We start from the raw sequence: 27750 nt of genomic DNA, 5'->3' as shown, positions 1-27750 counted from the left end.
GGAGTCTGGGGGCAGGCACAGCCCTTCCAAGGCGCTGGTGGATCCCAGTGGCGGCCGCTGAGCGACGCCCTGGGTTCCCTGGCACCCGTAGAGTGGCCCGGGGAGAGTTGCCCGCGTGAGGATCTTGGCGGGTGGGCCGTGGGCCGTCCCGTGTGCATGTCCCTGCCCAGCGTGCCCTGCCCCTTCTTCCAGAGTCGCGCCGCCGGGCTGGGGTAACCGACAGGTGTTGCCAGGGACGCCATGAGGTGGGGCCGGGGGCTGGCGGCGTGCCAGGCCGGGGAGCCCGGGTCGGGTCGGCTCGGCTGATAGCCCCCACCCCCGCCACCCCCCCCGCGATCCAGGGGCCCGGGGTCGGGGGTGGGGGGTGTGGGGGACATGGGAAGGGCTCCCCGCCAGGTTGTGGATGTGAGAGGAGGGCCCCGGAGCTGAGAGCTCAGCCCCAGAGCTGACCAGCGGGGTGAGCCGGGCCGCCACGTTGGAGGCCCAGTGGACAGCACTGCGGTTGGCTTGGCATTTCGAGTTTTTTCCTCCGCGAAGGGCGGAGGGAGCGCGCCTGGGGCCAGGGCACCTTGGCATTCCTGGTGCAATACCGCCATCAAGAGGAACTGGTTCGCGACTGCCGCCGCCACTTGCTTGGCCCTGGCAGGGGAGGAGCGGCTCGCAAGGAATCGTGGGTAAAGGCAGGACAGGAGCTGGTGGCCCGCGGGGGTGCCCTGGGCCCTCCGGAGGCTGCAGGGCAGTCCCCGTGGAGGCGACCCGGGCCCCCGGTTCCGCGGAAGCTCCAGAGGCCGGCCGGCCGGCCACGGAGACAGGGCTGATGGCCAGGCAGGCTGGCGGGTACCACACCAGGAGGCTGGCCCGTGGCGGCCATGCCTGGGAGGGATCGGCGACCGACCGGGCTAGGTTCCCCAAGGAGAGAGCTTCCAGGCCTCCCTTCGCCTCTGGGAATGTGTGCGCCTGGCCACCGGCCCTTTGCCTTCTGCCCCCAGACACCTTCTCCCCTCTCGGAGAGGGAGAGGACTTGCCCCCCACCCCCACCCTCACCCTCACCCTCACCCCACCCCGGTGCCAACCCGGAAAGGCTCCCTGGTCCAGGCTAACACCAGCACCATCGCCGCCCCCTCCCACACCCCCACGCCCCCACAGACTGCACACACATCCAGCGGACCACTCATCGGCCGAGAGGAGGAGATGCTCAGGGCTCCCTGGTGGCTCCGGTGGTGGCCCGCAGATGGCCCACCAACCAACAGGCCAAGTGCACAGACAGCTGCGGCTTTGGGTCTAGGTCCGGGTCCCAGTCAGGGGCTTTGGGTCTGGGTTTGTGGATGCGGTGCACGCAGGCCTCCTCTCCAGGGCTGCTCACATGGACGGGTGAGTGTGTAGTGCTGGGCAGAGCCCGGGAGGAGGACGCGGCTCTCCTTGGATTGAGGTAGTGAGCGTGGTTGCAGCGGGAGGCCTGGGCGGCTGAAAGGTGGCCCGAGATGGCATGGTGTGGCGGGTGACCCGTCCTTTCCCTGCCCTGAGGGACGACGACGACGACGAACCCTGCCCTCCCCACCCCCCAGGACGCCAGCAACCACCTGGGCACCCGCACCCGGTCCCACCCGCACCACCACCCAAGCCCCAGGCTTTTCTTCAGGCCTCCCTCACCCGGGCCACATCCTCGCCCAGGTGACAGTGTTGACCACTGCCTCCCAGTCCTTTTCCCCTCTGGGCCCCATAGGCCACCCCTGCAGGCCTGTGGGCCCCCCACCCCCACCAAAGAGAGGGACCCTGCCGAGCTTTGGATTGAGGTGCCAGGCCTCTGGTCTGTGACTAGGAGCGGAAGAGCGGGCTGCTCAGCCACAAGGGCAGCACCGGAGAAGGTGTAGTTTTCACCAGGGCTGGCTGGGACTTTTCTCTCTCTGTTTGACTTTCTCCGTCTCTCCCTGCCGGCCTGCTGCCCAACACCGCCCCGCCCCCCCCCCTTTCTCTGCCCATCTTGCCCTCTTTCTCTGTCTCTCTGACCCCCCGAGTAGAAGGAAGCCACAAAGTTGTAGGAGGAACCCCGAGGCCACGAGCCCTCAGAAGGCAGTCAGCACAGGCTGGGCGGCCAGATGCCAAGGTGGCAGGGCGCGAGAGATAGGTGTCCCTGATGGCAAGTGGTGTCGGGAGACACCAAGTTGGCATCCTTAGAGTCGGCGTGTGAGGCCCGAAGCCTTTGGCTGGCTTTCCTAGTGCCTCGAAGGGCTGGAGGCTCGTGGGCCCGGGTAGGCCGAAGGGCATCTCCGGAAGGGAGCTTACCGAAGGACCCTCTGCAGGCATCAGGCTGGTTGTCCCTTCCCTCGGACGTTTAGAAGAGAAGAAAGCCACGTCCCTCCATGTGCAGGTGCGTTGGGTGCCGGCGGCCCGGACAGGGGGAGAAAGTGGATTCCCTTGCTGCCCGGGCCCAGCACCCCGGCGGGGGAGCGGGACGACTCGGGCACCCATTCCAAGAGGGAACTAACGGGTCCTAGCCTTTCCTTTCCAGGTGGCAGCTTGGGACCTAGAATTAGAGGTGAGGCCCTGGGTGCTGGGGTGGCTCAGGCCTCGGTGTGGGAAACGTGGGGCCAGGCGCCTTTGGGGCTCCTCTCGATGCCTCTGGGAGGATCTGTTCCCTCCGGTCAGAGCCTTCTCGCCCGAGTGTGCCGTGGCACACGCGACGCGAGCGATCGTGGGTTCCATGGGGGACCTGGAGTTGTGGGGGAGCAGAGAGACGGAGAAAGGCCAGTGGGGGAAGAGAAAGGCAAGCGAGCCAGGTCAAGGGCCTGGGGTGGGGTGGCGACTGGGACGGGGCCCGTGAGGGCCACAGACAGATGGACTGGAAGGGTGGCTGGGTAGACAGAGGGACGGACGGACTGGCAGGCTGGCCCGGGCCACGTCACCCTGTGCGTGGGGTCGGGGGCCGGGTCGCGTGGCAGTCGCGGAACCTTCCTCTTGGGACCCCGCCCCACCCCGCACTCTTCCTGTGGGCCCAGGCTCCCCCCCCCCGCCACCCCCGGGAAGTCCCCGGGCCTTGCCCTCTCCTGTGGGTCTGTGTGTTCTGACTGTGTGCTGGGAATCCCAGCGGGACAGTGGAGGGACCAGCCCCAGAAGGAGAGGCGGGCGGGCGAGCCAGGGTGGGACTGTGGGATGCTGCCCTTTCTTCTGGATTCCTGTCTGACACCCTCGCCCCCACCGTGTCGCTCTGGTTGTCCCCAGCGCCTGCAACGGTGGTTCCCCTCTGTTTGTGGGGCGTGTCGTAGGGGTTCCATGCCCCCGGAGGTCACCGGGCCGCGGGCACCGGGTGCGGGTTTGGCCCTGGTGAACCCGCAGGCCTGGAAAGGTGCCCTCGGGGTCGGGGCGCGTGGGCCGTGCCGGCCCTGGGTTCCCTGAGTCCTGGGGTATGGGCGGGTGGGGGTGAGGCTGGGGTGGGAGGCGCCACCCGCCCCTCCCGGGGTCGGGCACCTCAGGGAGACTTGAGGGAGAGGCAGAGGCCCTGTCCGGATGTGGGTGGCCCCTGGCCCCCGGCCCCCCGTTCGGCTGGCACCCACCCGGCTGCCCTCTCCCGTCGGGAACTGTGGTCGTCAGACCCCTGGAGATGGCCCCGCTCAGTCCTCTGAGTCCTCTCCCAACGCTGGCCAGTGGCCCACGCTGCGCGAGGCCTCGGCGTGAGCGGGCCCTGCCAGTGTCCCGGGAGAATGGCCAAGTCAGGATATTTCCGAGCGGGCAGTGTCGGCCCCGGCTCAGGTTGTCCCTTAGCTCCGCCCTCACCCCCCCACCCCCCCACCCGTGCCCGCCACCGCCTCCCGCAAGGGCCATCTTCCGCTCCCCCCATCCCGTCCCCCAGGCGGCACGCGCCCTGACAGAACCGTGTCTCTGCTGTGGCTCCCCTGTCTTGGGGCACTTAGGTACCCTCTCAGCTCTCAGGGGACCTAGGTGCGCCTGGACCCCGAGCGCGGAGCGCGGGCCGGGCGTGGGGAGTCTGGGGGCAGGCACAGCCCTTCCAAGGCGCTGGTGGATCCCAGTGGCGGCCGCTGAGCGACGCCCTGGGTTCCCTGGCACCCGTAGAGTGGCCCGGGGAGAGTTGCCCGCGTGAGGATCTTGGCGGGTGGGCCGTGGGCCGTCCCGTGTGCATGTCCCTGCCCAGCGTGCCCTGCCCCTTCTTCCAGAGTCGCGCCGCCGGGCTGGGGTAACCGACAGGTGTTGCCAGGGACGCCATGAGGTGGGGCCGGGGGCTGGCGGCGTGCCAGGCCGGGGAGCCCGGGTCGGGTCGGCTCGGCTGATAGCCCCCACCCCCGCCACCCCCCCCGCGATCCAGGGGCCCGGGGTCGGGGGTGGGGGGTGTGGGGGACATGGGAAGGGCTCCCCGCCAGGTTGTGGATGTGAGAGGAGGGCCCCGGAGCTGAGAGCTCAGCCCCAGAGCTGACCAGCGGGGTGAGCCGGGCCGCCACGTTGGAGGCCCAGTGGACAGCACTGCGGTTGGCTTGGCATTTCGAGTTTTTTCCTCCGCGAAGGGCGGAGGGAGCGCGCCTGGGGCCAGGGCACCTTGGCATTCCTGGTGCAATACCGCCATCAAGAGGAACTGGTTCGCGACTGCCGCCGCCACTTGCTTGGCCCTGGCAGGGGAGGAGCGGCTCGCAAGGAATCGTGGGTAAAGGCAGGACAGGAGCTGGTGGCCCGCGGGGGTGCCCTGGGCCCTCCGGAGGCTGCAGGGCAGTCCCCGTGGAGGCGACCCGGGGCCCCCGGTTCCGCGGAAGCTCCAGAGGCCGGCCGGCCGGCCACGGAGACAGGGCTGATGGCCAGGCAGGCTGGCGGGTACCACACCAGGAGGCTGGCCCGTGGCGGCCATGCCTGGGAGGGATCGGCGACCGACCGGGCTAGGTTCCCCAAGGAGAGAGCTTCCAGGCCTCCCTTCGCCTCTGGGAATGTGTGCGCCTGGCCACCGGCCCTTTGCCTTCTGCCCCCAGACACCTTCTCCCCTCTCGGAGAGGGAGAGGACTTGCCCCCCACCCCCACCCTCACCCTCACCCTCACCCCACCCCGGTGCCAACCCGGAAAGGCTCCCTGGTCCAGGCTAACACCAGCACCATCGCCGCCCCCTCCCACACCCCCACGCCCCCACAGACTGCACACACATCCAGCGGACCACTCATCGGCCGAGAGGAGGAGATGCTCAGGGCTCCCTGGTGGCTCCGGTGGTGGCCCGCAGATGGCCCACCAACCAACAGGCCAAGTGCACAGACAGCTGCGGCTTTGGGTCTAGGTCCGGGTCCCAGTCAGGGGCTTTGGGTCTGGGTTTGTGGATGCGGTGCACGCAGGCCTCCTCTCCAGGGCTGCTCACATGGACGGGTGAGTGTGTAGTGCTGGGCAGAGCCCGGGAGGAGGACGCGGCTCTCCTTGGATTGAGGTAGTGAGCGTGGTTGCAGCGGGAGGCCTGGGCGGCTGAAAGGTGGCCCGAGATGGCATGGTGTGGCGGGTGACCCGTCCTTGCCCTGCCCTGAGGGACGACGACGACGACGACGACGACGAACCCTGCCCTCCCCACCCCCCAGGACGCCAGCAACCACCTGGGCACCCGCACCCGGTCCCACCCGCACCACCACCCAAGCCCCAGGCTTTTCTTCAGGCCTCCCTCACCCGGGCCACATCCTCGCCCAGGTGACAGTGTTGACCACTGCCTCCCAGTCCTTTTCCCCTCTGGGCCCCATAGGCCACCCCTGCAGGCCTGTGGGCCCCCCACCCCCACCAAAGAGAGGGACCCTGCCGAGCTTTGGATTGAGGTGCCAGGCCTCTGGTCTGTGACTAGGAGCGGAAGAGCGGGCTGCTCAGCCACAAGGGCAGCACCGGAGAAGGTGTAGTTTTCACCAGGGCTGGCTGGGACTTTTCTCTCTCTGTTTGACTTTCTCCGTCTCTCCCTGCCGGCCTGCTGCCCAACACCGCCCCGCCCCCCCCCCTTTCTCTGCCCATCTTGCCCTCTTTCTCTGTCTCTCTGACCCCCCGAGTAGAAGGAAGCCACAAAGTTGTAGGAGGAACCCCGAGGCCACGAGCCCTCAGAAGGCAGTCAGCACAGGCTGGGCGGCCAGATGCCAAGGTGGCAGGGCGCGAGAGATAGGTGTCCCTGATGGCAAGTGGTGTCGGGAGACACCAAGTTGGCATCCTTAGAGTCGGCGTGTGAGGCCCGAAGCCTTTGGCTGGCTTTCCTAGTGCCTCGAAGGGCTGGAGGCTCGTGGGCCCGGGTAGGCCGAAGGGCATCTCCGGAAGGGAGCTTACCGAAGGACCCTCTGCAGGCATCAGGCTGGTTGTCCCTTCCCTCGGACGTTTAGAAGAGAAGAAAGCCACGTCCCTCCATGTGCAGGTGCGTTGGGTGCCGGCGGCCCGGACAGGGGGAGAAAGTGGATTCCCTTGCTGCCCGGGCCCAGCACCCCGGCGGGGGAGCGGGACGACTCGGGCACCCATTCCAAGAGGGAACTAACGGGTCCTAGCCTTTCCTTTCCAGGTGGCAGCTTGGGACCTAGAATTAGAGGTGAGGCCCTGGGTGCTGGGGTGGCTCAGGCCTCGGTGTGGGAAACGTGGGGCCAGGCGCCTTTGGGGCTCCTCTCGATGCCTCTGGGAGGATCTGTTCCCTCCGGTCAGAGCCTTCTCGCCCGAGTGTGCCGTGGCACACGCGACGCGAGCGATCGTGGGTTCCATGGGGGACCTGGAGTTGTGGGGGAGCAGAGAGACGGAGAAAGGCCAGTGGGGGAAGAGAAAGGCAAGCGAGCCAGGTCAAGGGCCTGGGGTGGGGTGGCGACTGGGACGGGGCCCGTGAGGGCCACAGACAGATGGACTGGAAGGGTGGCTGGGTAGACAGAGGGACGGACGGACTGGCAGGCTGGCCCGGGCCACGTCACCCTGTGCGTGGGGTCGGGGGCCGGGTCGCGTGGCAGTCGCGGAACCTTCCTCTTGGGACCCCGCCCCACCCCGCACTCTTCCTGTGGGCCCAGGCTCCCCCCCCCCCCGCCACCCCCGGGAAGTCCCCGGGCCTTGCCCTCTCCTGTGGGTCTGTGTGTTCTGACTGTGTGCTGGGAATCCCAGCGGGACAGTGGAGGGACCAGCCCCAGAAGGAGAGGCGGGCGGGCGAGCCAGGGTGGGACTGTGGGATGCTGCCCTTTCTTCTGGATTCCTGTCTGACACCCTCGCCCCCACCGTGTCGCTCTGGTTGTCCCCAGCGCCTGCAACGGTGGTTCCCCTCTGTTTGTGGGGCGTGTCGTAGGGGTTCCATGCCCCCGGAGGTCACCGGGCCGCGGGCACCGGGTGCGGGTTTGGCCCTGGTGAACCCGCAGGCCTGGAAAGGTGCCCTCGGGGTCGGGGCGCGTGGGCCGTGCCGGCCCTGGGTTCCCTGAGTCCTGGGGTATGGGCGGGTGGGGGTGAGGCTGGGGTGGGAGGCGCCACCCGCCCCTCCCGGGGTCGGGCACCTCAGGGAGACTTGAGGGAGAGGCAGAGGCCCTGTCCGGATGTGGGTGGCCCCTGGCCCCCGGCCCCCCGTTCGGCTGGCACCCACCCGGCTGCCCTCTCCCGTCGGGAACTGTGGTCGTCAGACCCCTGGAGATGGCCCCGCTCAGTCCTCTGAGTCCTCTCCCAACGCTGGCCAGTGGCCCACGCTGCGCGAGGCCTCGGCGTGAGCGGGCCCTGCCAGTGTCCCGGGAGAATGGCCAAGTCAGGATATTTCCGAGCGGGCAGTGTCGGCCCCGGCTCAGGTTGTCCCTTAGCTCCGCCCTCACCCCCCCACCCCCCCACCCGTGCCCGCCACCGCCTCCCGCAAGGGCCATCTTCCGCTCCCCCCATCCCGTCCCCCAGGCGGCACGCGCCCTGACAGAACCGTGTCTCTGCTGTGGCTCCCCTGTCTTGGGGCACTTAGGTACCCTCTCAGCTCTCAGGGGACCTAGGTGCGCCTGGACCCCGAGCGCGGAGCGCGGGCCGGGCGTGGGGAGTCTGGGGGCAGGCACAGCCCTTCCAAGGCGCTGGTGGATCCCAGTGGCGGCCGCTGAGCGACGCCCTGGGTTCCCTGGCACCCGTAGAGTGGCCCGGGGAGAGTTGCCCGCGTGAGGATCTTGGCGGGTGGGCCGTGGGCCGTCCCGTGTGCATGTCCCTGCCCAGCGTGCCCTGCCCCTTCTTCCAGAGTCGCGCCGCCGGGCTGGGGTAACCGACAGGTGTTGCCAGGGACGCCATGAGGTGGGGCCGGGGGCTGGCGGCGTGCCAGGCCGGGGAGCCCGGGTCGGGTCGGCTCGGCTGATAGCCCCCACCCCCGCCCCCCCCCCCCGCGATCCAGGGGCCCGGGGTCGGGGGTGGGGGGTGTGGGGGACATGGGAAGGGCTCCCCGCCAGGTTGTGGATGTGAGAGGAGGGCCCCGGAGCTGAGAGCTCAGCCCCAGAGCTGACCAGCGGGGTGAGCCGGGCCGCCACGTTGGAGGCCCAGTGGACAGCACTGCGGTTGGCTTGGCATTTCGAGTTTTTTCCTCCGCGAAGGGCGGAGGGAGCGCGCCTGGGGCCAGGGCACCTTGGCATTCCTGGTGCAATACCGCCATCAAGAGGAACTGGTTCGCGACTGCCGCCGCCACTTGCTTGGCCCTGGCAGGGGAGGAGCGGCTCGCAAGGAATCGTGGGTAAAGGCAGGACAGGAGCTGGTGGCCCGCGGGGGTGCCCTGGGCCCTCCGGAGGCTGCAGGGCAGTCCCCGTGGAGGCGACCCGGGGCCCCCGGTTCCGCGGAAGCTCCAGAGGCCGGCCGGCCGGCCACGGAGACAGGGCTGATGGCCAGGCAGGCTGGCGGGTACCACACCAGGAGGCTGGCCCGTGGCGGCCATGCCTGGGAGGGATCGGCGACCGACCGGGCTAGGTTCCCCAAGGAGAGAGCTTCCAGGCCTCCCTTCGCCTCTGGGAATGTGTGCGCCTGGCCACCGGCCCTTTGCCTTCTGCCCCCAGACACCTTCTCCCCTCTCGGAGAGGGAGAGGACTTGCCCCCCACCCCCACCCTCACCCTCACCCTCACCCCACCCCGGTGCCAACCCGGAAAGGCTCCCTGGTCCAGGCTAACACCAGCACCATCGCCGCCCCCTCCCACACCCCCACGCCCCCACAGACTGCACACACATCCAGCGGACCACTCATCGGCCGAGAGGAGGAGATGCTCAGGGCTCCCTGGTGGCTCCGGTGGTGGCCCGCAGATGGCCCACCAACCAACAGGCCAAGTGCACAGACAGCTGCGGCTTTGGGTCTAGGTCCGGGTCCCAGTCAGGGGCTTTGGGTCTGGGTTTGTGGATGCGGTGCACGCAGGCCTCCTCTCCAGGGCTGCTCACATGGACGGGTGAGTGTGTAGTGCTGGGCAGAGCCCGGGAGGAGGACGCGGCTCTCCTTGGATTGAGGTAGTGAGCGTGGTTGCAGCGGGAGGCCTGGGCGGCTGAAAGGTGGCCCGAGATGGCATGGTGTGGCGGGTGACCCGTCCTTGCCCTGCCCTGAGGGACGACGACGACGACGACGACGACGACGACGACGAACCCTGCCCTCCCCACCCCCCAGGACGCCAGCAACCACCTGGGCACCCGCACCCGGTCCCACCCGCACCACCACCCAAGCCCCAGGCTTTTCTTCAGGCCTCCCTCACCCGGGCCACATCCTCGCCCAGGTGACAGTGTTGACCACTGCCTCCCAGTCCTTTTCCCCTCTGGGCCCCATAGGCCACCCCTGCAGGCCTGTGGGCCCCCCACCCCCACCAAAGAGAGGGACCCTGCCGAGCTTTGGATTGAGGTGCCAGGCCTCTGGTCTGTGACTAGGAGCGGAAGAGCGGGCTGCTCAGCCACAAGGGCAGCACCGGAGAAGGTGTAGTTTTCACCAGGGCTGGCTGGGACTTTTCTCTCTCTGTTTGACTTTCTCCGTCTCTCCCTGCCGGCCTGCTGCCCAACACCGCCCCGCCCCCCCCCCTTTCTCTGCCCATCTTGCCCTCTTTCTCTGTCTCTCTGACCCCCCGAGTAGAAGGAAGCCACAAAGTTGTAGGAGGAACCCCGAGGCCACGAGCCCTCAGAAGGCAGTCAGCACAGGCTGGGCGGCCAGATGCCAAGGTGGCAGGGCGCGAGAGATAGGTGTCCCTGATGGCAAGTGGTGTCGGGAGACACCAAGTTGGCATCCTTAGAGTCGGCGTGTGAGGCCCGAAGCCTTTGGCTGGCTTTCCTAGTGCCTCGAAGGGCTGGAGGCTCGTGGGCCCGGGTAGGCCGAAGGGCATCTCCGGAAGGGAGCTTACCGAAGGACCCTCTGCAGGCATCAGGCTGGTTGTCCCTTCCCTCGGACGTTTAGAAGAGAAGAAAGCCACGTCCCTCCATGTGCAGGTGCGTTGGGTGCCGGCGGCCCGGACAGGGGGAGAAAGTGGATTCCCTTGCTGCCCGGGCCCAGCACCCCGGCGGGGGAGCGGGACGACTCGGGCACCCATTCCAAGAGGGAACTAACGGGTCCTAGCCTTTCCTTTCCAGGTGGCAGCTTGGGACCTAGAATTAGAGGTGAGGCCCTGGGTGCTGGGGTGGCTCAGGCCTCGGTGTGGGAAACGTGGGGCCAGGCGCCTTTGGGGCTCCTCTCGATGCCTCTGGGAGGATCTGTTCCCTCCGGTCAGAGCCTTCTCGCCCGAGTGTGCCGTGGCACACGCGACGCGAGCGATCGTGGGTTCCATGGGGGACCTGGAGTTGTGGGGGAGCAGAGAGACGGAGAAAGGCCAGTGGGGGAAGAGAAAGGCAAGCGAGCCAGGTCAAGGGCCTGGGGTGGGGTGGCGACTGGGACGGGGCCCGTGAGGGCCACAGACAGATGGACTGGAAGGGTGGCTGGGTAGACAGAGGGACGGACGGACTGGCAGGCTGGCCCGGGCCACGTCACCCTGTGCGTGGGGTCGGGGGCCGGGTCGCGTGGCAGTCGCGGAACCTTCCTCTTGGGACCCCGCCCCACCCCGCACTCTTCCTGTGGGCCCAGGCTCCCCCCCCCCCGCCACCCCCGGGAAGTCCCCGGGCCTTGCCCTCTCCTGTGGGTCTGTGTGTTCTGACTGTGTGCTGGGAATCCCAGCGGGACAGTGGAGGGACCAGCCCCAGAAGGAGAGGCGGGCGGGCGAGCCAGGGTGGGACTGTGGGATGCTGCCCTTTCTTCTGGATTCCTGTCTGACACCCTCGCCCCCACCGTGTCGCTCTGGTTGTCCCCAGCGCCTGCAACGGTGGTTCCCCTCTGTTTGTGGGGCGTGTCGTAGGGGTTCCATGCCCCCGGAGGTCACCGGGCCGCGGGCACCGGGTGCGGGTTTGGCCCTGGTGAACCCGCAGGCCTGGAAAGGTGCCCTCGGGGTCGGGGCGCGTGGGCCGTGCCGGCCCTGGGTTCCCTGAGTCCTGGGGTATGGGCGGGTGGGGGTGAGGCTGGGGTGGGAGGCGCCACCCGCCCCTCCCGGGGTCGGGCACCTCAGGGAGACTTGAGGGAGAGGCAGAGGCCCTGTCCGGATGTGGGTGGCCCCTGGCCCCCGGCCCCCCGTTCGGCTGGCACCCACCCGGCTGCCCTCTCCCGTCGGGAACTGTGGTCGTCAGACCCCTGGAGATGGCCCCGCTCAGTCCTCTGAGTCCTCTCCCAACGCTGGCCAGTGGCCCACGCTGCGCGAGGCCTCGGCGTGAGCGGGCCCTGCCAGTGTCCCGGGAGAATGGCCAAGTCAGGATATTTCCGAGCGGGCAGTGTCGGCCCCGGCTCAGGTTGTCCCTTAGCTCCGCCCTCACCCCCCCACCCCCCCACCCGTGCCCGCCACCGCCTCCCGCAAGGGCCATCTTCCGCTCCCCCCATCCCGTCCCCCAGGCGGCACGCGCCCTGACAGAACCGTGTCTCTGCTGTGGCTCCCCTGTCTTGGGGCACTTAGGTACCCTCTCAGCTCTCAGGGGACCTAGGTGCGCCTGGACCCCGAGCGCGGAGCGCGGGCCGGGCGTGGGGAGTCTGGGGGCAGGCACAGCCCTTCCAAGGCGCTGGTGGATCCCAGTGGCGGCCGCTGAGCGACGCCCTGGGTTCCCTGGCACCCGTAGAGTGGCCCGGGGAGAGTTGCCCGCGTGAGGATCTTGGCGGGTGGGCCGTGGGCCGTCCCGTGTGCATGTCCCTGCCCAGCGTGCCCTGCCCCTTCTTCCAGAGTCGCGCCGCCGGGCTGGGGTAACCGACAGGTGTTGCCAGGGACGCCATGAGGTGGGGCCGGGGGCTGGCGGCGTGCCAGGCCGGGGAGCCCGGGTCGGGTCGGCTCGGCTGATAGCCCCCACCCCCGCCACCCCCCCCGCGATCCAGGGGCCCGGGGTCGGGGGTGGGGGGTGTGGGGGACATGGGAAGGGCTCCCCGCCAGGTTGTGGATGTGAGAGGAGGGCCCCGGAGCTGAGAGCTCAGCCCCAGAGCTGACCAGCGGGGTGAGCCGGGCCGCCACGTTGGAGGCCCAGTGGACAGCACTGCGGTTGGCTTGGCATTTCGAGTTTTTTCCTCCGCGAAGGGCGGAGGGAGCGCGCCTGGGGCCAGGGCACCTTGGCATTCCTGGTGCAATACCGCCATCAAGAGGAACTGGTTCGCGACTGCCGCCGCCACTTGCTTGGCCCTGGCAGGGGAGGAGCGGCTCGCAAGGAATCGTGGGTAAAGGCAGGACAGGAGCTGGTGGCCCGCGGGGGTGCCCTGGGCCCTCCGGAGGCTGCAGGGCAGTCCCCGTGGAGGCGACCCGGGGCCCCCGGTTCCGCGGAAGCTCCAGAGGCCGGCCGGCCGGCCACGGAGACAGGGCTGATGGCCAGGCAGGCTGGCGGGTACCACACCAGGAGGCTGGCCCGTGGCGGCCATGCCTGGGAGGGATCGGCGACCGACCGGGCTAGGTTCCCCAAGGAGAGAGCTTCCAGGCCTCCCTTCGCCTCTGGGAATGTGTGCGCCTGGCCACCGGCCCTTTGCCTTCTGCCCCCAGACACCTTCTCCCCTCTCGGAGAGGGAGAGGACTTGCCCCCCACCCCCACCCTCACCCTCACCCTCACCCCACCCCGGTGCCAACCCGGAAAGGCTCCCTGGTCCAGGCTAACACCAGCACCATCGCCGCCCCCTCCCACACCCCCACGCCCCCACAGACTGCACACACATCCAGCGGACCACTCATCGGCCGAGAGGAGGAGATGCTCAGGGCTCCCTGGTGGCTCCGGTGGTGGCCCGCAGATGGCCCACCAACCAACAGGCCAAGTGCACAGACAGCTGCGGCTTTGGGTCTAGGTCCGGGTCCCAGTCAGGGGCTTTGGGTCTGGGTTTGTGGATGCGGTGCACGCAGGCCTCCTCTCCAGGGCTGCTCACATGGACGGGTGAGTGTGTAGTGCTGGGCAGAGCCCGGGAGGAGGACGCGGCTCTCCTTGGATTGAGGTAGTGAGCGTGGTTGCAGCGGGAGGCCTGGGCGGCTGAAAGGTGGCCCGAGATGGCATGGTGTGGCGGGTGACCCGTCCTTGCCCTGCCCTGAGGGACGACGACGACGACGACGACGACGACGAACCCTGCCCTCCCCACCCCCCAGGACGCCAGCAACCACCTGGGCACCCGCACCCGGTCCCACCCGCACCACCACCCAAGCCCCAGGCTTTTCTTCAGGCCTCCCTCACCCGGGCCACATCCTCGCCCAGGTGACAGTGTTGACCACTGCCTCCCAGTCCTTTTCCCCTCTGGGCCCCATAGGCCACCCCTGCAGGCCTGTGGGCCCCCCACCCCCACCAAAGAGAGGGACCCTGCCGAGCTTTGGATTGAGGTGCCAGGCCTCTGGTCTGTGACTAGGAGCGGAAGAGCGGGCTGCTCAGCCACAAGGGCAGCACCGGAGAAGGTGTAGTTTTCACCAGGGCTGGCTGGGACTTTTCTCTCTCTGTTTGACTTTCTCCGTCTCTCCCTGCCGGCCTGCTGCCCAACACCGCCCCGCCCCCCCCCTTTCTCTGCCCATCTTGCCCTCTTTCTCTGTCTCTCTGACCCCCCGAGTAGAAGGAAGCCACAAAGTTGTAGGAGGAACCCCGAGGCCACGAGCCCTCAGAAGGCAGTCAGCACAGGCTGGGCGGCCAGATGCCAAGGTGGCAGGGCGCGAGAGATAGGTGTCCCTGATGGCAAGTGGTGTCGGGAGACACCAAGTTGGCATCCTTAGAGTCGGCGTGTGAGGCCCGAAGCCTTTGGCTGGCTTTCCTAGTGCCTCGAAGGGCTGGAGGCTCGTGGGCCCGGGTAGGCCGAAGGGCATCTCCGGAAGGGAGCTTACCGAAGGACCCTCTGCAGGCATCAGGCTGGTTGTCCCTTCCCTCGGACGTTTAGAAGAGAAGAAAGCCACGTCCCTCCATGTGCAGGTGCGTTGGGTGCCGGCGGCCCGGACAGGGGGAGAAAGTGGATTCCCTTGCTGCCCGGGCCCAGCACCCCGGCGGGGGAGCGGGACGACTCGGGCACCCATTCCAAGAGGGAACTAACGGGTCCTAGCCTTTCCTTTCCAGGTGGCAGCTTGGGACCTAGAATTAGAGGTGAGGCCCTGGGTGCTGGGGTGGCTCAGGCCTCGGTGTGGGAAACGTGGGGCCAGGCGCCTTTGGGGCTCCTCTCGATGCCTCTGGGAGGATCTGTTCCCTCCGGTCAGAGCCTTCTCGCCCGAGTGTGCCGTGGCACACGCGACGCGAGCGATCGTGGGTTCCATGGGGGACCTGGAGTTGTGGGGGAGCAGAGAGACGGAGAAAGGCCAGTGGGGGAAGAGAAAGGCAAGCGAGCCAGGTCAAGGGCCTGGGGTGGGGTGGCGACTGGGACGGGGCCCGTGAGGGCCACAGACAGATGGACTGGAAGGGTGGCTGGGTAGACAGAGGGACGGACGGACTGGCAGGCTGGCCCGGGCCACGTCACCCTGTGCGTGGGGTCGGGGGCCGGGTCGCGTGGCAGTCGCGGAACCTTCCTCTTGGGACCCCGCCCCACCCCGCACTCTTCCTGTGGGCCCAGGCTCCCCCCCCCCCGCCACCCCCGGGAAGTCCCCGGGCCTTGCCCTCTCCTGTGGGTCTGTGTGTTCTGACTGTGTGCTGGGAATCCCAGCGGGACAGTGGAGGGACCAGCCCCAGAAGGAGAGGCGGGCGGGCGAGCCAGGGTGGGACTGTGGGATGCTGCCCTTTCTTCTGGATTCCTGTCTGACACCCTCGCCCCCACCGTGTCGCTCTGGTTGTCCCCAGCGCCTGCAACGGTGGTTCCCCTCTGTTTGTGGGGCGTGTCGTAGGGGTTCCATGCCCCCGGAGGTCACCGGGCCGCGGGCACCGGGTGCGGGTTTGGCCCTGGTGAACCCGCAGGCCTGGAAAGGTGCCCTCGGGGTCGGGGCGCGTGGGCCGTGCCGGCCCTGGGTTCCCTGAGTCCTGGGGTATGGGCGGGTGGGGGTGAGGCTGGGGTGGGAGGCGCCACCCGCCCCTCCCGGGGTCGGGCACCTCAGGGAGACTTGAGGGAGAGGCAGAGGCCCTGTCCGGATGTGGGTGGCCCCTGGCCCCCGGCCCCCCGTTCGGCTGGCACCCACCCGGCTGCCCTCTCCCGTCGGGAACTGTGGTCGTCAGACCCCTGGAGATGGCCCCGCTCAGTCCTCTGAGTCCTCTCCCAACGCTGGCCAGTGGCCCACGCTGCGCGAGGCCTCGGCGTGAGCGGGCCCTGCCAGTGTCCCGGGAGAATGGCCAAGTCAGGATATTTCCGAGCGGGCAGTGTCGGCCCCGGCTCAGGTTGTCCCTTAGCTCCGCCCTCACCCCCCCACCCCCCCACCCGTGCCCGCCACCGCCTCCCGCAAGGGCCATCTTCCGCTCCCCCCATCCCGTCCCCCAGGCGGCACGCGCCCTGACAGAACCGTGTCTCTGCTGTGGCTCCCCTGTCTTGGGGCACTTAGGTACCCTCTCAGCTCTCAGGGGACCTAGGTGCGCCTGGACCCCGAGCGCGGAGCGCGGGCCGGGCGTGGGGAGTCTGGGGGCAGGCACAGCCCTTCCAAGGCGCTGGTGGATCCCAGTGGCGGCCGCTGAGCGACGCCCTGGGTTCCCTGGCACCCGTAGAGTGGCCCGGGGAGAGTTGCCCGCGTGAGGATCTTGGCGGGTGGGCCGTGGGCCGTCCCGTGTGCATGTCCCTGCCCAGCGTGCCCTGCCCCTTCTTCCAGAGTCGCGCCGCCGGGCTGGGGTAACCGACAGGTGTTGCCAGGGACGCCATGAGGTGGGGCCGGGGGCTGGCGGCGTGCCAGGCCGGGGAGCCCGGGTCGGGTCGGCTCGGCTGATAGCCCCCACCCCCGCCACCCCCCCCCGCGATCCAGGGGCCCGGGGTCGGGGGTGGGGGGTGTGGGGGACATGGGAAGGGCTCCCCGCCAGGTTGTGGATGTGAGAGGAGGGCCCCGGAGCTGAGAGCTCAGCCCCAGAGCTGACCAGCGGGGTGAGCCGGGCCGCCACGTTGGAGGCCCAGTGGACAGCACTGCGGTTGGCTTGGCATTTCGAGTTTTTTCCTCCGCGAAGGGCGGAGGGAGCGCGCCTGGGGCCAGGGCACCTTGGCATTCCTGGTGCAATACCGCCATCAAGAGGAACTGGTTCGCGACTGCCGCCGCCACTTGCTTGGCCCTGGCAGGGGAGGAGCGGCTCGCAAGGAATCGTGGGTAAAGGCAGGACAGGAGCTGGTGGCCCGCGGGGGTGCCCTGGGCCCTCCGGAGGCTGCAGGGCAGTCCCCGTGGAGGCGACCCGGGGCCCCCGGTTCCGCGGAAGCTCCAGAGGCCGGCCGGCCGGCCACGGAGACAGGGCTGATGGCCAGGCAGGCTGGCGGGTACCACACCAGGAGGCTGGCCCGTGGCGGCCATGCCTGGGAGGGATCGGCGACCGACCGGGCTAGGTTCCCCAAGGAGAGAGCTTCCAGGCCTCCCTTCGCCTCTGGGAATGTGTGCGCCTGGCCACCGGCCCTTTGCCTTCTGCCCCCAGACACCTTCTCCCCTCTCGGAGAGGGAGAGGACTTGCCCCCCACCCCCACCCTCACCCTCACCCTCACCCCACCCCGGTGCCAACCCGGAAAGGCTCCCTGGTCCAGGCTAACACCAGCACCATCGCCGCCCCCTCCCACACCCCCACGCCCCCACAGACTGCACACACATCCAGCGGACCACTCATCGGCCGAGAGGAGGAGATGCTCAGGGCTCCCTGGTGGCTCCGGTGGTGGCCCGCAGATGGCCCACCAACCAACAGGCCAAGTGCACAGACAGCTGCGGCTTTGGGTCTAGGTCCGGGTCCCAGTCAGGGGCTTTGGGTCTGGGTTTGTGGATGCGGTGCACGCAGGCCTCCTCTCCAGGGCTGCTCACATGGACGGGTGAGTGTGTAGTGCTGGGCAGAGCCCGGGAGGAGGACGCGGCTCTCCTTGGATTGAGGTAGTGAGCGTGGTTGCAGCGGGAGGCCTGGGCGGCTGAAAGGTGGCCCGAGATGGCATGGTGTGGCGGGTGACCCGTCCTTGCCCTGCCCTGAGGGACGACGACGACGACGACGACGACGACGACGACGAACCCTGCCCTCCCCACCCCCCAGGACGCCAGCAACCACCTGGGCACCCGCACCCGGTCCCACCCGCACCACCACCCAAGCCCCAGGCTTTTCTTCAGGCCTCCCTCACCCGGGCCACATCCTCGCCCAGGTGACAGTGTTGACCACTGCCTCCCAGTCCTTTTCCCCTCTGGGCCCCATAGGCCACCCCTGCAGGCCTGTGGGCCCCCCACCCCCACCAAAGAGAGGGACCCTGCCGAGCTTTGGATTGAGGTGCCAGGCCTCTGGTCTGTGACTAGGAGCGGAAGAGCGGGCTGCTCAGCCACAAGGGCAGCACCGGAGAAGGTGTAGTTTTCACCAGGGCTGGCTGGGACTTTTCTCTCTCTGTTTGACTTTCTCCGTCTCTCCCTGCCGGCCTGCTGCCCAACACCGCCCCGCCCCCCCCCCTTTCTCTGCCCATCTTGCCCTCTTTCTCTGTCTCTCTGACCCCCCGAGTAGAAGGAAGCCACAAAGTTGTAGGAGGAACCCCGAGGCCACGAGCCCTCAGAAGGCAGTCAGCACAGGCTGGGCGGCCAGATGCCAAGGTGGCAGGGCGCGAGAGATAGGTGTCCCTGATGGCAAGTGGTGTCGGGAGACACCAAGTTGGCATCCTTAGAGTCGGCGTGTGAGGCCCGAAGCCTTTGGCTGGCTTTCCTAGTGCCTCGAAGGGCTGGAGGCTCGTGGGCCCGGGTAGGCCGAAGGGCATCTCCGGAAGGGAGCTTACCGAAGGACCCTCTGCAGGCATCAGGCTGGTTGTCCCTTCCCTCGGACGTTTAGAAGAGAAGAAAGCCACGTCCCTCCATGTGCAGGTGCGTTGGGTGCCGGCGGCCCGGACAGGGGGAGAAAGTGGATTCCCTTGCTGCCCGGGCCCAGCACCCCGGCGGGGGAGCGGGACGACTCGGGCACCCATTCCAAGAGGGAACTAACGGGTCCTAGCCTTTCCTTTCCAGGTGGCAGCTTGGGACCTAGAATTAGAGGTGAGGCCCTGGGTGCTGGGGTGGCTCAGGCCTCGGTGTGGGAAACGTGGGGCCAGGCGCCTTTGGGGCTCCTCTCGATGCCTCTGGGAGGATCTGTTCCCTCCGGTCAGAGCCTTCTCGCCCGAGTGTGCCGTGGCACACGCGACGCGAGCGATCGTGGGTTCCATGGGGGACCTGGAGTTGTGGGGGAGCAGAGAGACGGAGAAAGGCCAGTGGGGGAAGAGAAAGGCAAGCGAGCCAGGTCAAGGGCCTGGGGTGGGGTGGCGACTGGGACGGGGCCCGTGAGGGCCACAGACAGATGGACTGGAAGGGTGGCTGGGTAGACAGAGGGACGGACGGACTGGCAGGCTGGCCCGGGCCACGTCACCCTGTGCGTGGGGTCGGGGGCCGGGTCGCGTGGCAGTCGCGGAACCTTCCTCTTGGGACCCCGCCCCACCCCGCACTCTTCCTGTGGGCCCAGGCTCCCCCCCCCCCGCCACCCCCGGGAAGTCCCCGGGCCTTGCCCTCTCCTGTGGGTCTGTGTGTTCTGACTGTGTGCTGGGAATCCCAGCGGGACAGTGGAGGGACCAGCCCCAGAAGGAGAGGCGGGCGGGCGAGCCAGGGTGGGACTGTGGGATGCTGCCCTTTCTTCTGGATTCCTGTCTGACACCCTCGCCCCCACCGTGTCGCTCTGGTTGTCCCCAGCGCCTGCAACGGTGGTTCCCCTCTGTTTGTGGGGCGTGTCGTAGGGGTTCCATGCCCCCGGAGGTCACCGGGCCGCGGGCACCGGGTGCGGGTTTGGCCCTGGTGAACCCGCAGGCCTGGAAAGGTGCCCTCGGGGTCGGGGCGCGTGGGCCGTGCCGGCCCTGGGTTCCCTGAGTCCTGGGGTATGGGCGGGTGGGGGTGAGGCTGGGGTGGGAGGCGCCACCCGCCCCTCCCGGGGTCGGGCACCTCAGGGAGACTTGAGGGAGAGGCAGAGGCCCTGTCCGGATGTGGGTGGCCCCTGGCCCCCGGCCCCCCGTTCGGCTGGCACCCACCCGGCTGCCCTCTCCCGTCGGGAACTGTGGTCGTCAGACCCCTGGAGATGGCCCCGCTCAGTCCTCTGAGTCCTCTCCCAACGCTGGCCAGTGGCCCACGCTGCGCGAGGCCTCGGCGTGAGCGGGCCCTGCCAGTGTCCCGGGAGAATGGCCAAGTCAGGATATTTCCGAGCGGGCAGTGTCGGCCCCGGCTCAGGTTGTCCCTTAGCTCCGCCCTCACCCCCCCACCCCCCCACCCGTGCCCGCCACCGCCTCCCGCAAGGGCCATCTTCCGCTCCCCCCATCCCGTCCCCCAGGCGGCACGCGCCCTGACAGAACCGTGTCTCTGCTGTGGCTCCCCTGTCTTGGGGCACTTAGGTACCCTCTCAGCTCTCAGGGGACCTAGGTGCGCCTGGACCCCGAGCGCGGAGCGCGGGCCGGGCGTGGGGAGTCTGGGGGCAGGCACAGCCCTTCCAAGGCGCTGGTGGATCCCAGTGGCGGCCGCTGAGCGACGCCCTGGGTTCCCTGGCACCCGTAGAGTGGCCCGGGGAGAGTTGCCCGCGTGAGGATCTTGGCGGGTGGGCCGTGGGCCGTCCCGTGTGCATGTCCCTGCCCAGCGTGCCCTGCCCCTTCTTCCAGAGTCGCGCCGCCGGGCTGGGGTAACCGACAGGTGTTGCCAGGGACGCCATGAGGTGGGGCCGGGGGCTGGCGGCGTGCCAGGCCGGGGAGCCCGGGTCGGGTCGGCTCGGCTGATAGCCCCCACCCCCGCCACCCCCCCCCGCGATCCAGGGGCCCGGGGTCGGGGGTGGGGGGTGTGGGGGACATGGGAAGGGCTCCCCGCCAGGTTGTGGATGTGAGAGGAGGGCCCCGGAGCTGAGAGCTCAGCCCCAGAGCTGACCAGCGGGGTGAGCCGGGCCGCCACGTTGGAGGCCCAGTGGACAGCACTGCGGTTGGCTTGGCATTTCGAGTTTTTTCCTCCGCGAAGGGCGGAGGGAGCGCGCCTGGGGCCAGGGCACCTTGGCATTCCTGGTGCAATACCGCCATCAAGAGGAACTGGTTCGCGACTGCCGCCGCCACTTGCTTGGCCCTGGCAGGGGAGGAGCGGCTCGCAAGGAATCGTGGGTAAAGGCAGGACAGGAGCTGGTGGCCCGCGGGGGTGCCCTGGGCCCTCCGGAGGCTGCAGGGCAGTCCCCGTGGAGGCGACCCGGGGCCCCCGGTTCCGCGGAAGCTCCAGAGGCCGGCCGGCCGGCCACGGAGACAGGGCTGATGGCCAGGCAGGCTGGCGGGTACCACACCAGGAGGCTGGCCCGTGGCGGCCATGCCTGGGAGGGATCGGCGACCGACCGGGCTAGGTTCCCCAAGGAGAGAGCTTCCAGGCCTCCCTTCGCCTCTGGGAATGTGTGCGCCTGGCCACCGGCCCTTTGCCTTCTGCCCCCAGACACCTTCTCCCCTCTCGGAGAGGGAGAGGACTTGCCCCCCACCCCCACCCTCACCCTCACCCTCACCCCACCCCGGTGCCAACCCGGAAAGGCTCCCTGGTCCAGGCTAACACCAGCACCATCGCCGCCCCCTCCCACACCCCCACGCCCCCACAGACTGCACACACATCCAGCGGACCACTCATCGGCCGAGAGGAGGAGATGCTCAGGGCTCCCTGGTGGCTCCGGTGGTGGCCCGCAGATGGCCCACCAACCAACAGGCCAAGTGCACAGACAGCTGCGGCTTTGGGTCTAGGTCCGGGTCCCAGTCAGGGGCTTTGGGTCTGGGTTTGTGGATGCGGTGCACGCAGGCCTCCTCTCCAGGGCTGCTCACATGGACGGGTGAGTGTGTAGTGCTGGGCAGAGCCCGGGAGGAGGACGCGGCTCTCCTTGGATTGAGGTAGTGAGCGTGGTTGCAGCGGGAGGCCTGGGCGGCTGAAAGGTGGCCCGAGATGGCATGGTGTGGCGGGTGACCCGTCCTTGCCCTGCCCTGAGGGACGACGACGACGACGACGACGACGACGAACCCTGCCCTCCCCACCCCCCAGGACGCCAGCAACCACCTGGGCACCCGCACCCGGTCCCACCCGCACCACCACCCAAGCCCCAGGCTTTTCTTCAGGCCTCCCTCACCCGGGCCACATCCTCGCCCAGGTGACAGTGTTGACCACTGCCTCCCAGTCCTTTTCCCCTCTGGGCCCCATAGGCCACCCCTGCAGGCCTGTGGGCCCCCCACCCCCACCAAAGAGAGGGACCCTGCCGAGCTTTGGATTGAGGTGCCAGGCCTCTGGTCTGTGACTAGGAGCGGAAGAGCGGGCTGCTCAGCCACAAGGGCAGCACCGGAGAAGGTGTAGTTTTCACCAGGGCTGGCTGGGACTTTTCTCTCTCTGTTTGACTTTCTCCGTCTCTCCCTGCCGGCCTGCTGCCCAACACCGCCCCGCCCCCCCCCCCCTTTCTCTGCCCATCTTGCCCTCTTTCTCTGTCTCTCTGACCCCCCGAGTAGAAGGAAGCCACAAAGTTGTAGGAGGAACCCCGAGGCCACGAGCCCTCAGAAGGCAGTCAGCACAGGCTGGGCGGCCAGATGCCAAGGTGGCAGGGCGCGAGAGATAGGTGTCCCTGATGGCAAGTGGTGTCGGGAGACACCAAGTTGGCATCCTTAGAGTCGGCGTGTGAGGCCCGAAGCCTTTGGCTGGCTTTCCTAGTGCCTCGAAGGGCTGGAGGCTCGTGGGCCCGGGTAGGCCGAAGGGCATCTCCGGAAGGGAGCTTACCGAAGGACCCTCTGCAGGCATCAGGCTGGTTGTCCCTTCCCTCGGACGTTTAGAAGAGAAGAAAGCCACGTCCCTCCATGTGCAGGTGCGTTGGGTGCCGGCGGCCCGGACAGGGGGAGAAAGTGGATTCCCTTGCTGCCCGGGCCCAGCACCCCGGCGGGGGAGCGGGACGACTCGGGCACCCATTCCAAGAGGGAACTAACGGGTCCTAGCCTTTCCTTTCCAGGTGGCAGCTTGGGACCTAGAATTAGAGGTGAGGCCCTGGGTGCTGGGGTGGCTCAGGCCTCGGTGTGGGAAACGTGGGGCCAGGCGCCTTTGGGGCTCCTCTCGATGCCTCTGGGAGGATCTGTTCCCTCCGGTCAGAGCCTTCTCGCCCGAGTGTGCCGTGGCACACGCGACGCGAGCGATCGTGGGTTCCATGGGGGACCTGGAGTTGTGGGGGAGCAGAGAGACGGAGAAAGGCCAGTGGGGGAAGAGAAAGGCAAGCGAGCCAGGTCAAGGGCCTGGGGTGGGGTGGCGACTGGGACGGGGCCCGTGAGGGCCACAGACAGATGGACTGGAAGGGTGGCTGGGTAGACAGAGGGACGGACGGACTGGCAGGCTGGCCCGGGCCACGTCACCCTGTGCGTGGGGTCGGGGGCCGGGTCGCGTGGCAGTCGCGGAACCTTCCTCTTGGGACCCCGCCCCACCCCGCACTCTTCCTGTGGGCCCAGGCTCCCCCCCCCCCGCCACCCCCGGGAAGTCCCCGGGCCTTGCCCTCTCCTGTGGGTCTGTGTGTTCTGACTGTGTGCTGGGAATCCCAGCGGGACAGTGGAGGGACCAGCCCCAGAAGGAGAGGCGGGCGGGCGAGCCAGGGTGGGACTGTGGGATGCTGCCCTTTCTTCTGGATTCCTGTCTGACACCCTCGCCCCCACCGTGTCGCTCTGGTTGTCCCCAGCGCCTGCAACGGTGGTTCCCCTCTGTTTGTGGGGCGTGTCGTAGGGGTTCCATGCCCCCGGAGGTCACCGGGCCGCGGGCACCGGGTGCGGGTTTGGCCCTGGTGAACCCGCAGGCCTGGAAAGGTGCCCTCGGGGTCGGGGCGCGTGGGCCGTGCCGGCCCTGGGTTCCCTGAGTCCTGGGGTATGGGCGGGTGGGGGTGAGGCTGGGGTGGGAGGCGCCACCCGCCCCTCCCGGGGTCGGGCACCTCAGGGAGACTTGAGGGAGAGGCAGAGGCCCTGTCCGGATGTGGGTGGCCCCTGGCCCCCGGCCCCCCGTTCGGCTGGCACCCACCCGGCTGCCCTCTCCCGTCGGGAACTGTGGTCGTCAGACCCCTGGAGATGGCCCCGCTCAGTCCTCTGAGTCCTCTCCCAACGCTGGCCAGTGGCCCACGCTGCGCGAGGCCTCGGCGTGAGCGGGCCCTGCCAGTGTCCCGGGAGAATGGCCAAGTCAGGATATTTCCGAGCGGGCAGTGTCGGCCCCGGCTCAGGTTGTCCCTTAGCTCCGCCCTCACCCCCCCACCCCCCCACCCGTGCCCGCCACCGCCTCCCGCAAGGGCCATCTTCCGCTCCCCCCATCCCGTCCCCCAGGCGGCACGCGCCCTGACAGAACCGTGTCTCTGCTGTGGCTCCCCTGTCTTGGGGCACTTAGGTACCCTCTCAGCTCTCAGGGGACCTAGGTGCGCCTGGACCCCGAGCGCGGAGCGCGGGCCGGGCGTGGGGAGTCTGGGGGCAGGCACAGCCCTTCCAAGGCGCTGGTGGATCCCAGTGGCGGCCGCTGAGCGACGCCCTGGGTTCCCTGGCACCCGTAGAGTGGCCCGGGGAGAGTTGCCCGCGTGAGGATCTTGGCGGGTGGGCCGTGGGCCGTCCCGTGTGCATGTCCCTGCCCAGCGTGCCCTGCCCCTTCTTCCAGAGTCGCGCCGCCGGGCTGGGGTAACCGACAGGTGTTGCCAGGGACGCCATGAGGTGGGGCCGGGGGCTGGCGGCGTGCCAGGCCGGGGAGCCCGGGTCGGGTCGGCTCGGCTGATAGCCCCCACCCCCGCCACCCCCCCCCGCGATCCAGGGGCCCGGGGTCGGGGGTGGGGGGTGTGGGGGACATGGGAAGGGCTCCCCGCCAGGTTGTGGATGTGAGAGGAGGGCCCCGGAGCTGAGAGCTCAGCCCCAGAGCTGACCAGCGGGGTGAGCCGGGCCGCCACGTTGGAGGCCCAGTGGACAGCACTGCGGTTGGCTTGGCATTTCGAGTTTTTTCCTCCGCGAAGGGCGGAGGGAGCGCGCCTGGGGCCAGGGCACCTTGGCATTCCTGGTGCAATACCGCCATCAAGAGGAACTGGTTCGCGACTGCCGCCGCCACTTGCTTGGCCCTGGCAGGGGAGGAGCGGCTCGCAAGGAATCGTGGGTAAAGGCAGGACAGGAGCTGGTGGCCCGCGGGGGTGCCCTGGGCCCTCCGGAGGCTGCAGGGCAGTCCCCGTGGAGGCGACCCGGGGCCCCCGGTTCCGCGGAAGCTCCAGAGGCCGGCCGGCCGGCCACGGAGACAGGGCTGATGGCCAGGCAGGCTGGCGGGTACCACACCAGGAGGCTGGCCCGTGGCGGCCATGCCTGGGAGGGATCGGCGACCGACCGGGCTAGGTTCCCCAAGGAGAGAGCTTCCAGGCCTCCCTTCGCCTCTGGGAATGTGTGCGCCTGGCCACCGGCCCTTTGCCTTCTGCCCCCAGACACCTTCTCCCCTCTCGGAGAGGGAGAGGACTTGCCCCCCACCCCCACCCTCACCCTCACCCTCACCCCACCCCGGTGCCAACCCGGAAAGGCTCCCTGGTCCAGGCTAACACCAGCACCATCGCCGCCCCCTCCCACACCCCCACGCCCCCACAGACTGCACACACATCCAGCGGACCACTCATCGGCCGAGAGGAGGAGATGCTCAGGGCTCCCTGGTGGCTCCGGTGGTGGCCCGCAGATGGCCCACCAACCAACAGGCCAAGTGCACAGACAGCTGCGGCTTTGGGTCTAGGTCCGGGTCCCAGTCAGGGGCTTTGGGTCTGGGTTTGTGGATGCGGTGCACGCAGGCCTCCTCTCCAGGGCTGCTCACATGGACGGGTGAGTGTGTAGTGCTGGGCAGAGCCCGGGAGGAGGACGCGGCTCTCCTTGGATTGAGGTAGTGAGCGTGGTTGCAGCGGGAGGCCTGGGCGGCTGAAAGGTGGCCCGAGATGGCATGGTGTGGCGGGTGACCCGTCCTTGCCCTGCCCTGAGGGACGACGACGACGACGACGACGACGACGAACCCTGCCCTCCCCACCCCCCAGGACGCCAGCAACCACCTGGGCACCCGCACCCGGTCCCACCCGCACCACCACCCAAGCCCCAGGCTTTTCTTCAGGCCTCCCTCACCCGGGCCACATCCTCGCCCAGGTGACAGTGTTGACCACTGCCTCCCAGTCCTTTTCCCCTCTGGGCCCCATAGGCCACCCCTGCAGGCCTGTGGGCCCCCCACCCCCACCAAAGAGAGGGACCCTGCCGAGCTTTGGATTGAGGTGCCAGGCCTCTGGTCTGTGACTAGGAGCGGAAGAGCGGGCTGCTCAGCCACAAGGGCAGCACCGGAGAAGGTGTAGTTTTCACCAGGGCTGGCTGGGACTTTTCTCTCTCTGTTTGACTTTCTCCGTCTCTCCCTGCCGGCCTGCTGCCCAACACCGCCCCGCCCCCCCCCCCCTTTCTCTGCCCATCTTGCCCTCTTTCTCTGTCTCTCTGACCCCCCGAGTAGAAGGAAGCCACAAAGTTGTAGGAGGAACCCCGAGGCCACGAGCCCTCAGAAGGCAGTCAGCACAGGCTGGGCGGCCAGATGCCAAGGTGGCAGGGCGCGAGAGATAGGTGTCCCTGATGGCAAGTGGTGTCGGGAGACACCAAGTTGGCATCCTTAGAGTCGGCGTGTGAGGCCCGAAGCCTTTGGCTGGCTTTCCTAGTGCCTCGAAGGGCTGGAGGCTCGTGGGCCCGGGTAGGCCGAAGGGCATCTCCGGAAGGGAGCTTACCGAAGGACCCTCTGCAGGCATCAGGCTGGTTGTCCCTTCCCTCGGACGTTTAGAAGAGAAGAAAGCCACGTCCCTCCATGTGCAGGTGCGTTGGGTGCCGGCGGCCCGGACAGGGGGAGAAAGTGGATTCCCTTGCTGCCCGGGCCCAGCACCCCGGCGGGGGAGCGGGACGACTCGGGCACCCATTCCAAGAGGGAACTAACGGGTCCTAGCCTTTCCTTTCCAGGTGGCAGCTTGGGACCTAGAATTAGAGGTGAGGCCCTGGGTGCTGGGGTGGCTCAGGCCTCGGTGTGGGAAACGTGGGGCCAGGCGCCTTTGGGGCTCCTCTCGATGCCTCTGGGAGGATCTGTTCCCTCCGGTCAGAGCCTTCTCGCCCGAGTGTGCCGTGGCACACGCGACGCGAGCGATCGTGGGTTCCATGGGGGACCTGGAGTTGTGGGGGAGCAGAGAGACGGAGAAAGGCCAGTGGGGGAAGAGAAAGGCAAGCGAGCCAGGTCAAGGGCCTGGGGTGGGGTGGCGACTGGGACGGGGCCCGTGAGGGCCACAGACAGATGGACTGGAAGGGTGGCTGGGTAGACAGAGGGACGGACGGACTGGCAGGCTGGCCCGGGCCACGTCACCCTGTGCGTGGGGTCGGGGGCCGGGTCGCGTGGCAGTCGCGGAACCTTCCTCTTGGGACCCCGCCCCACCCCGCACTCTTCCTGTGGGCCCAGGCTCCCCCCCCCCCGCCACCCCCGGGAAGTCCCCGGGCCTTGCCCTCTCCTGTGGGTCTGTGTGTTCTGACTGTGTGCTGGGAATCCCAGCGGGACAGTGGAGGGACCAGCCCCAGAAGGAGAGGCGGGCGGGCGAGCCAGGGTGGGACTGTGGGATGCTGCCCTTTCTTCTGGATTCCTGTCTGACACCCTCGCCCCCACCGTGTCGCTCTGGTTGTCCCCAGCGCCTGCAACGGTGGTTCCCCTCTGTTTGTGGGGCGTGTCGTAGGGGTTCCATGCCCCCGGAGGTCACCGGGCCGCGGGCACCGGGTGCGGGTTTGGCCCTGGTGAACCCGCAGGCCTGGAAAGGTGCCCTCGGGGTCGGGGCGCGTGGGCCGTGCCGGCCCTGGGTTCCCTGAGTCCTGGGGTATGGGCGGGTGGGGGTGAGGCTGGGGTGGGAGGCGCCACCCGCCCCTCCCGGGGTCGGGCACCTCAGGGAGACTTGAGGGAGAGGCAGAGGCCCTGTCCGGATGTGGGTGGCCCCTGGCCCCCGGCCCCCCGTTCGGCTGGCACCCACCCGGCTGCCCTCTCCCGTCGGGAACTGTGGTCGTCAGACCCCTGGAGATGGCCCCGCTCAGTCCTCTGAGTCCTCTCCCAACGCTGGCCAGTGGCCCACGCTGCGCGAGGCCTCGGCGTGAGCGGGCCCTGCCAGTGTCCCGGGAGAATGGCCAAGTCAGGATATTTCCGAGCGGGCAGTGTCGGCCCCGGCTCAGGTTGTCCCTTAGCTCCGCCCTCACCCCCCCACCCCCCCAC

The 27750-nt window shown here is 68.8% G+C and overlaps 5 protein-coding genes and 1 long non-coding RNA gene across 6 annotated transcripts in view; all 6 read right to left on the bottom strand.

Annotated features, from left to right (window-relative positions):
• The window catches only part of LOC101724224 (uncharacterized), a 128312-nt gene that overhangs the window by 37692 nt on the left and 62870 nt on the right, over nt 1-27750 (bottom strand). The gene's annotated exons all lie outside the window — the stretch shown is intronic.
• Nucleotides 7797-11770, bottom strand: LOC147821544 (uncharacterized). Its single transcript, XM_087199910.1, has 2 exons — nt 10270-11770; nt 7797-9432 (listed from the first exon to the last, which is right to left on the bottom strand). The coding sequence occupies exon 2, from the start codon at nt 8837-8839 to the stop codon at nt 7922-7924; it is 918 nt and encodes a 305-aa protein (XP_087056036.1). The 5' UTR covers nt 8840-9432; nt 10270-11770; the 3' UTR covers nt 7797-7921.
• On the bottom strand, nt 11795-15760 carry LOC147821543 (uncharacterized). Its single transcript, XM_087199905.1, has 2 exons — nt 14260-15760; nt 11795-13429 (listed from the first exon to the last, which is right to left on the bottom strand). The coding sequence occupies exon 2, from the start codon at nt 12834-12836 to the stop codon at nt 11904-11906; it is 933 nt and encodes a 310-aa protein (XP_087056031.1). The 5' UTR covers nt 12837-13429; nt 14260-15760; the 3' UTR covers nt 11795-11903.
• LOC147821542 (uncharacterized) lies at nt 15785-19758 on the bottom strand. The gene is made up of 2 exons (XM_087199909.1): nt 18258-19758; nt 15785-17420 (listed from the first exon to the last, which is right to left on the bottom strand). Exon 2 carries the CDS (start codon nt 16825-16827, stop codon nt 15910-15912), a length of 918 nt encoding a protein of 305 aa, XP_087056035.1. The 5' UTR covers nt 16828-17420; nt 18258-19758; the 3' UTR covers nt 15785-15909.
• Nucleotides 19783-23752, bottom strand: LOC147821541 (uncharacterized). The gene is made up of 2 exons (XM_087199907.1): nt 22252-23752; nt 19783-21418 (listed from the first exon to the last, which is right to left on the bottom strand). The coding sequence occupies exon 2, from the start codon at nt 20823-20825 to the stop codon at nt 19908-19910; it is 918 nt and encodes a 305-aa protein (XP_087056033.1). The 5' UTR covers nt 20826-21418; nt 22252-23752; the 3' UTR covers nt 19783-19907.
• On the bottom strand, nt 23777-27746 carry LOC147821540 (uncharacterized). The gene is made up of 2 exons (XM_087199906.1): nt 26246-27746; nt 23777-25412 (listed from the first exon to the last, which is right to left on the bottom strand). The coding sequence occupies exon 2, from the start codon at nt 24817-24819 to the stop codon at nt 23902-23904; it is 918 nt and encodes a 305-aa protein (XP_087056032.1). The 5' UTR covers nt 24820-25412; nt 26246-27746; the 3' UTR covers nt 23777-23901.

This window comes from Heterocephalus glaber, unplaced genomic scaffold (assembly GCF_053883595.1).
Source record: "Heterocephalus glaber isolate CG9 unplaced genomic scaffold, H.glaber_assembly_v1.0 deba00001732, whole genome shotgun sequence".
NCBI classification, from domain to species: domain Eukaryota; kingdom Metazoa; phylum Chordata; class Mammalia; order Rodentia; family Bathyergidae; genus Heterocephalus; species Heterocephalus glaber.
This window is presented reverse-complemented; position numbering and strand designations above follow the sequence as displayed.

What these genes read in the sequence shown, in the direction of transcription:
- LOC147821540 (XM_087199906.1), bottom strand. Translation starts at nt 24,819, where the DNA reads ATGGCCGCCACGGGCCAGCCTCCTGGTGTGGTACCCGCCAGCCTGCCT.
- LOC147821542 (XM_087199909.1), bottom strand. Translation starts at nt 16,827, where the DNA reads ATGGCCGCCACGGGCCAGCCTCCTGGTGTGGTACCCGCCAGCCTGCCT.
- LOC147821543 (XM_087199905.1), bottom strand. Translation starts at nt 12,836, where the DNA reads ATGGCCGCCACGGGCCAGCCTCCTGGTGTGGTACCCGCCAGCCTGCCT.
- LOC147821544 (XM_087199910.1), bottom strand. Translation starts at nt 8,839, where the DNA reads ATGGCCGCCACGGGCCAGCCTCCTGGTGTGGTACCCGCCAGCCTGCCT.
- LOC147821541 (XM_087199907.1), bottom strand. Translation starts at nt 20,825, where the DNA reads ATGGCCGCCACGGGCCAGCCTCCTGGTGTGGTACCCGCCAGCCTGCCT.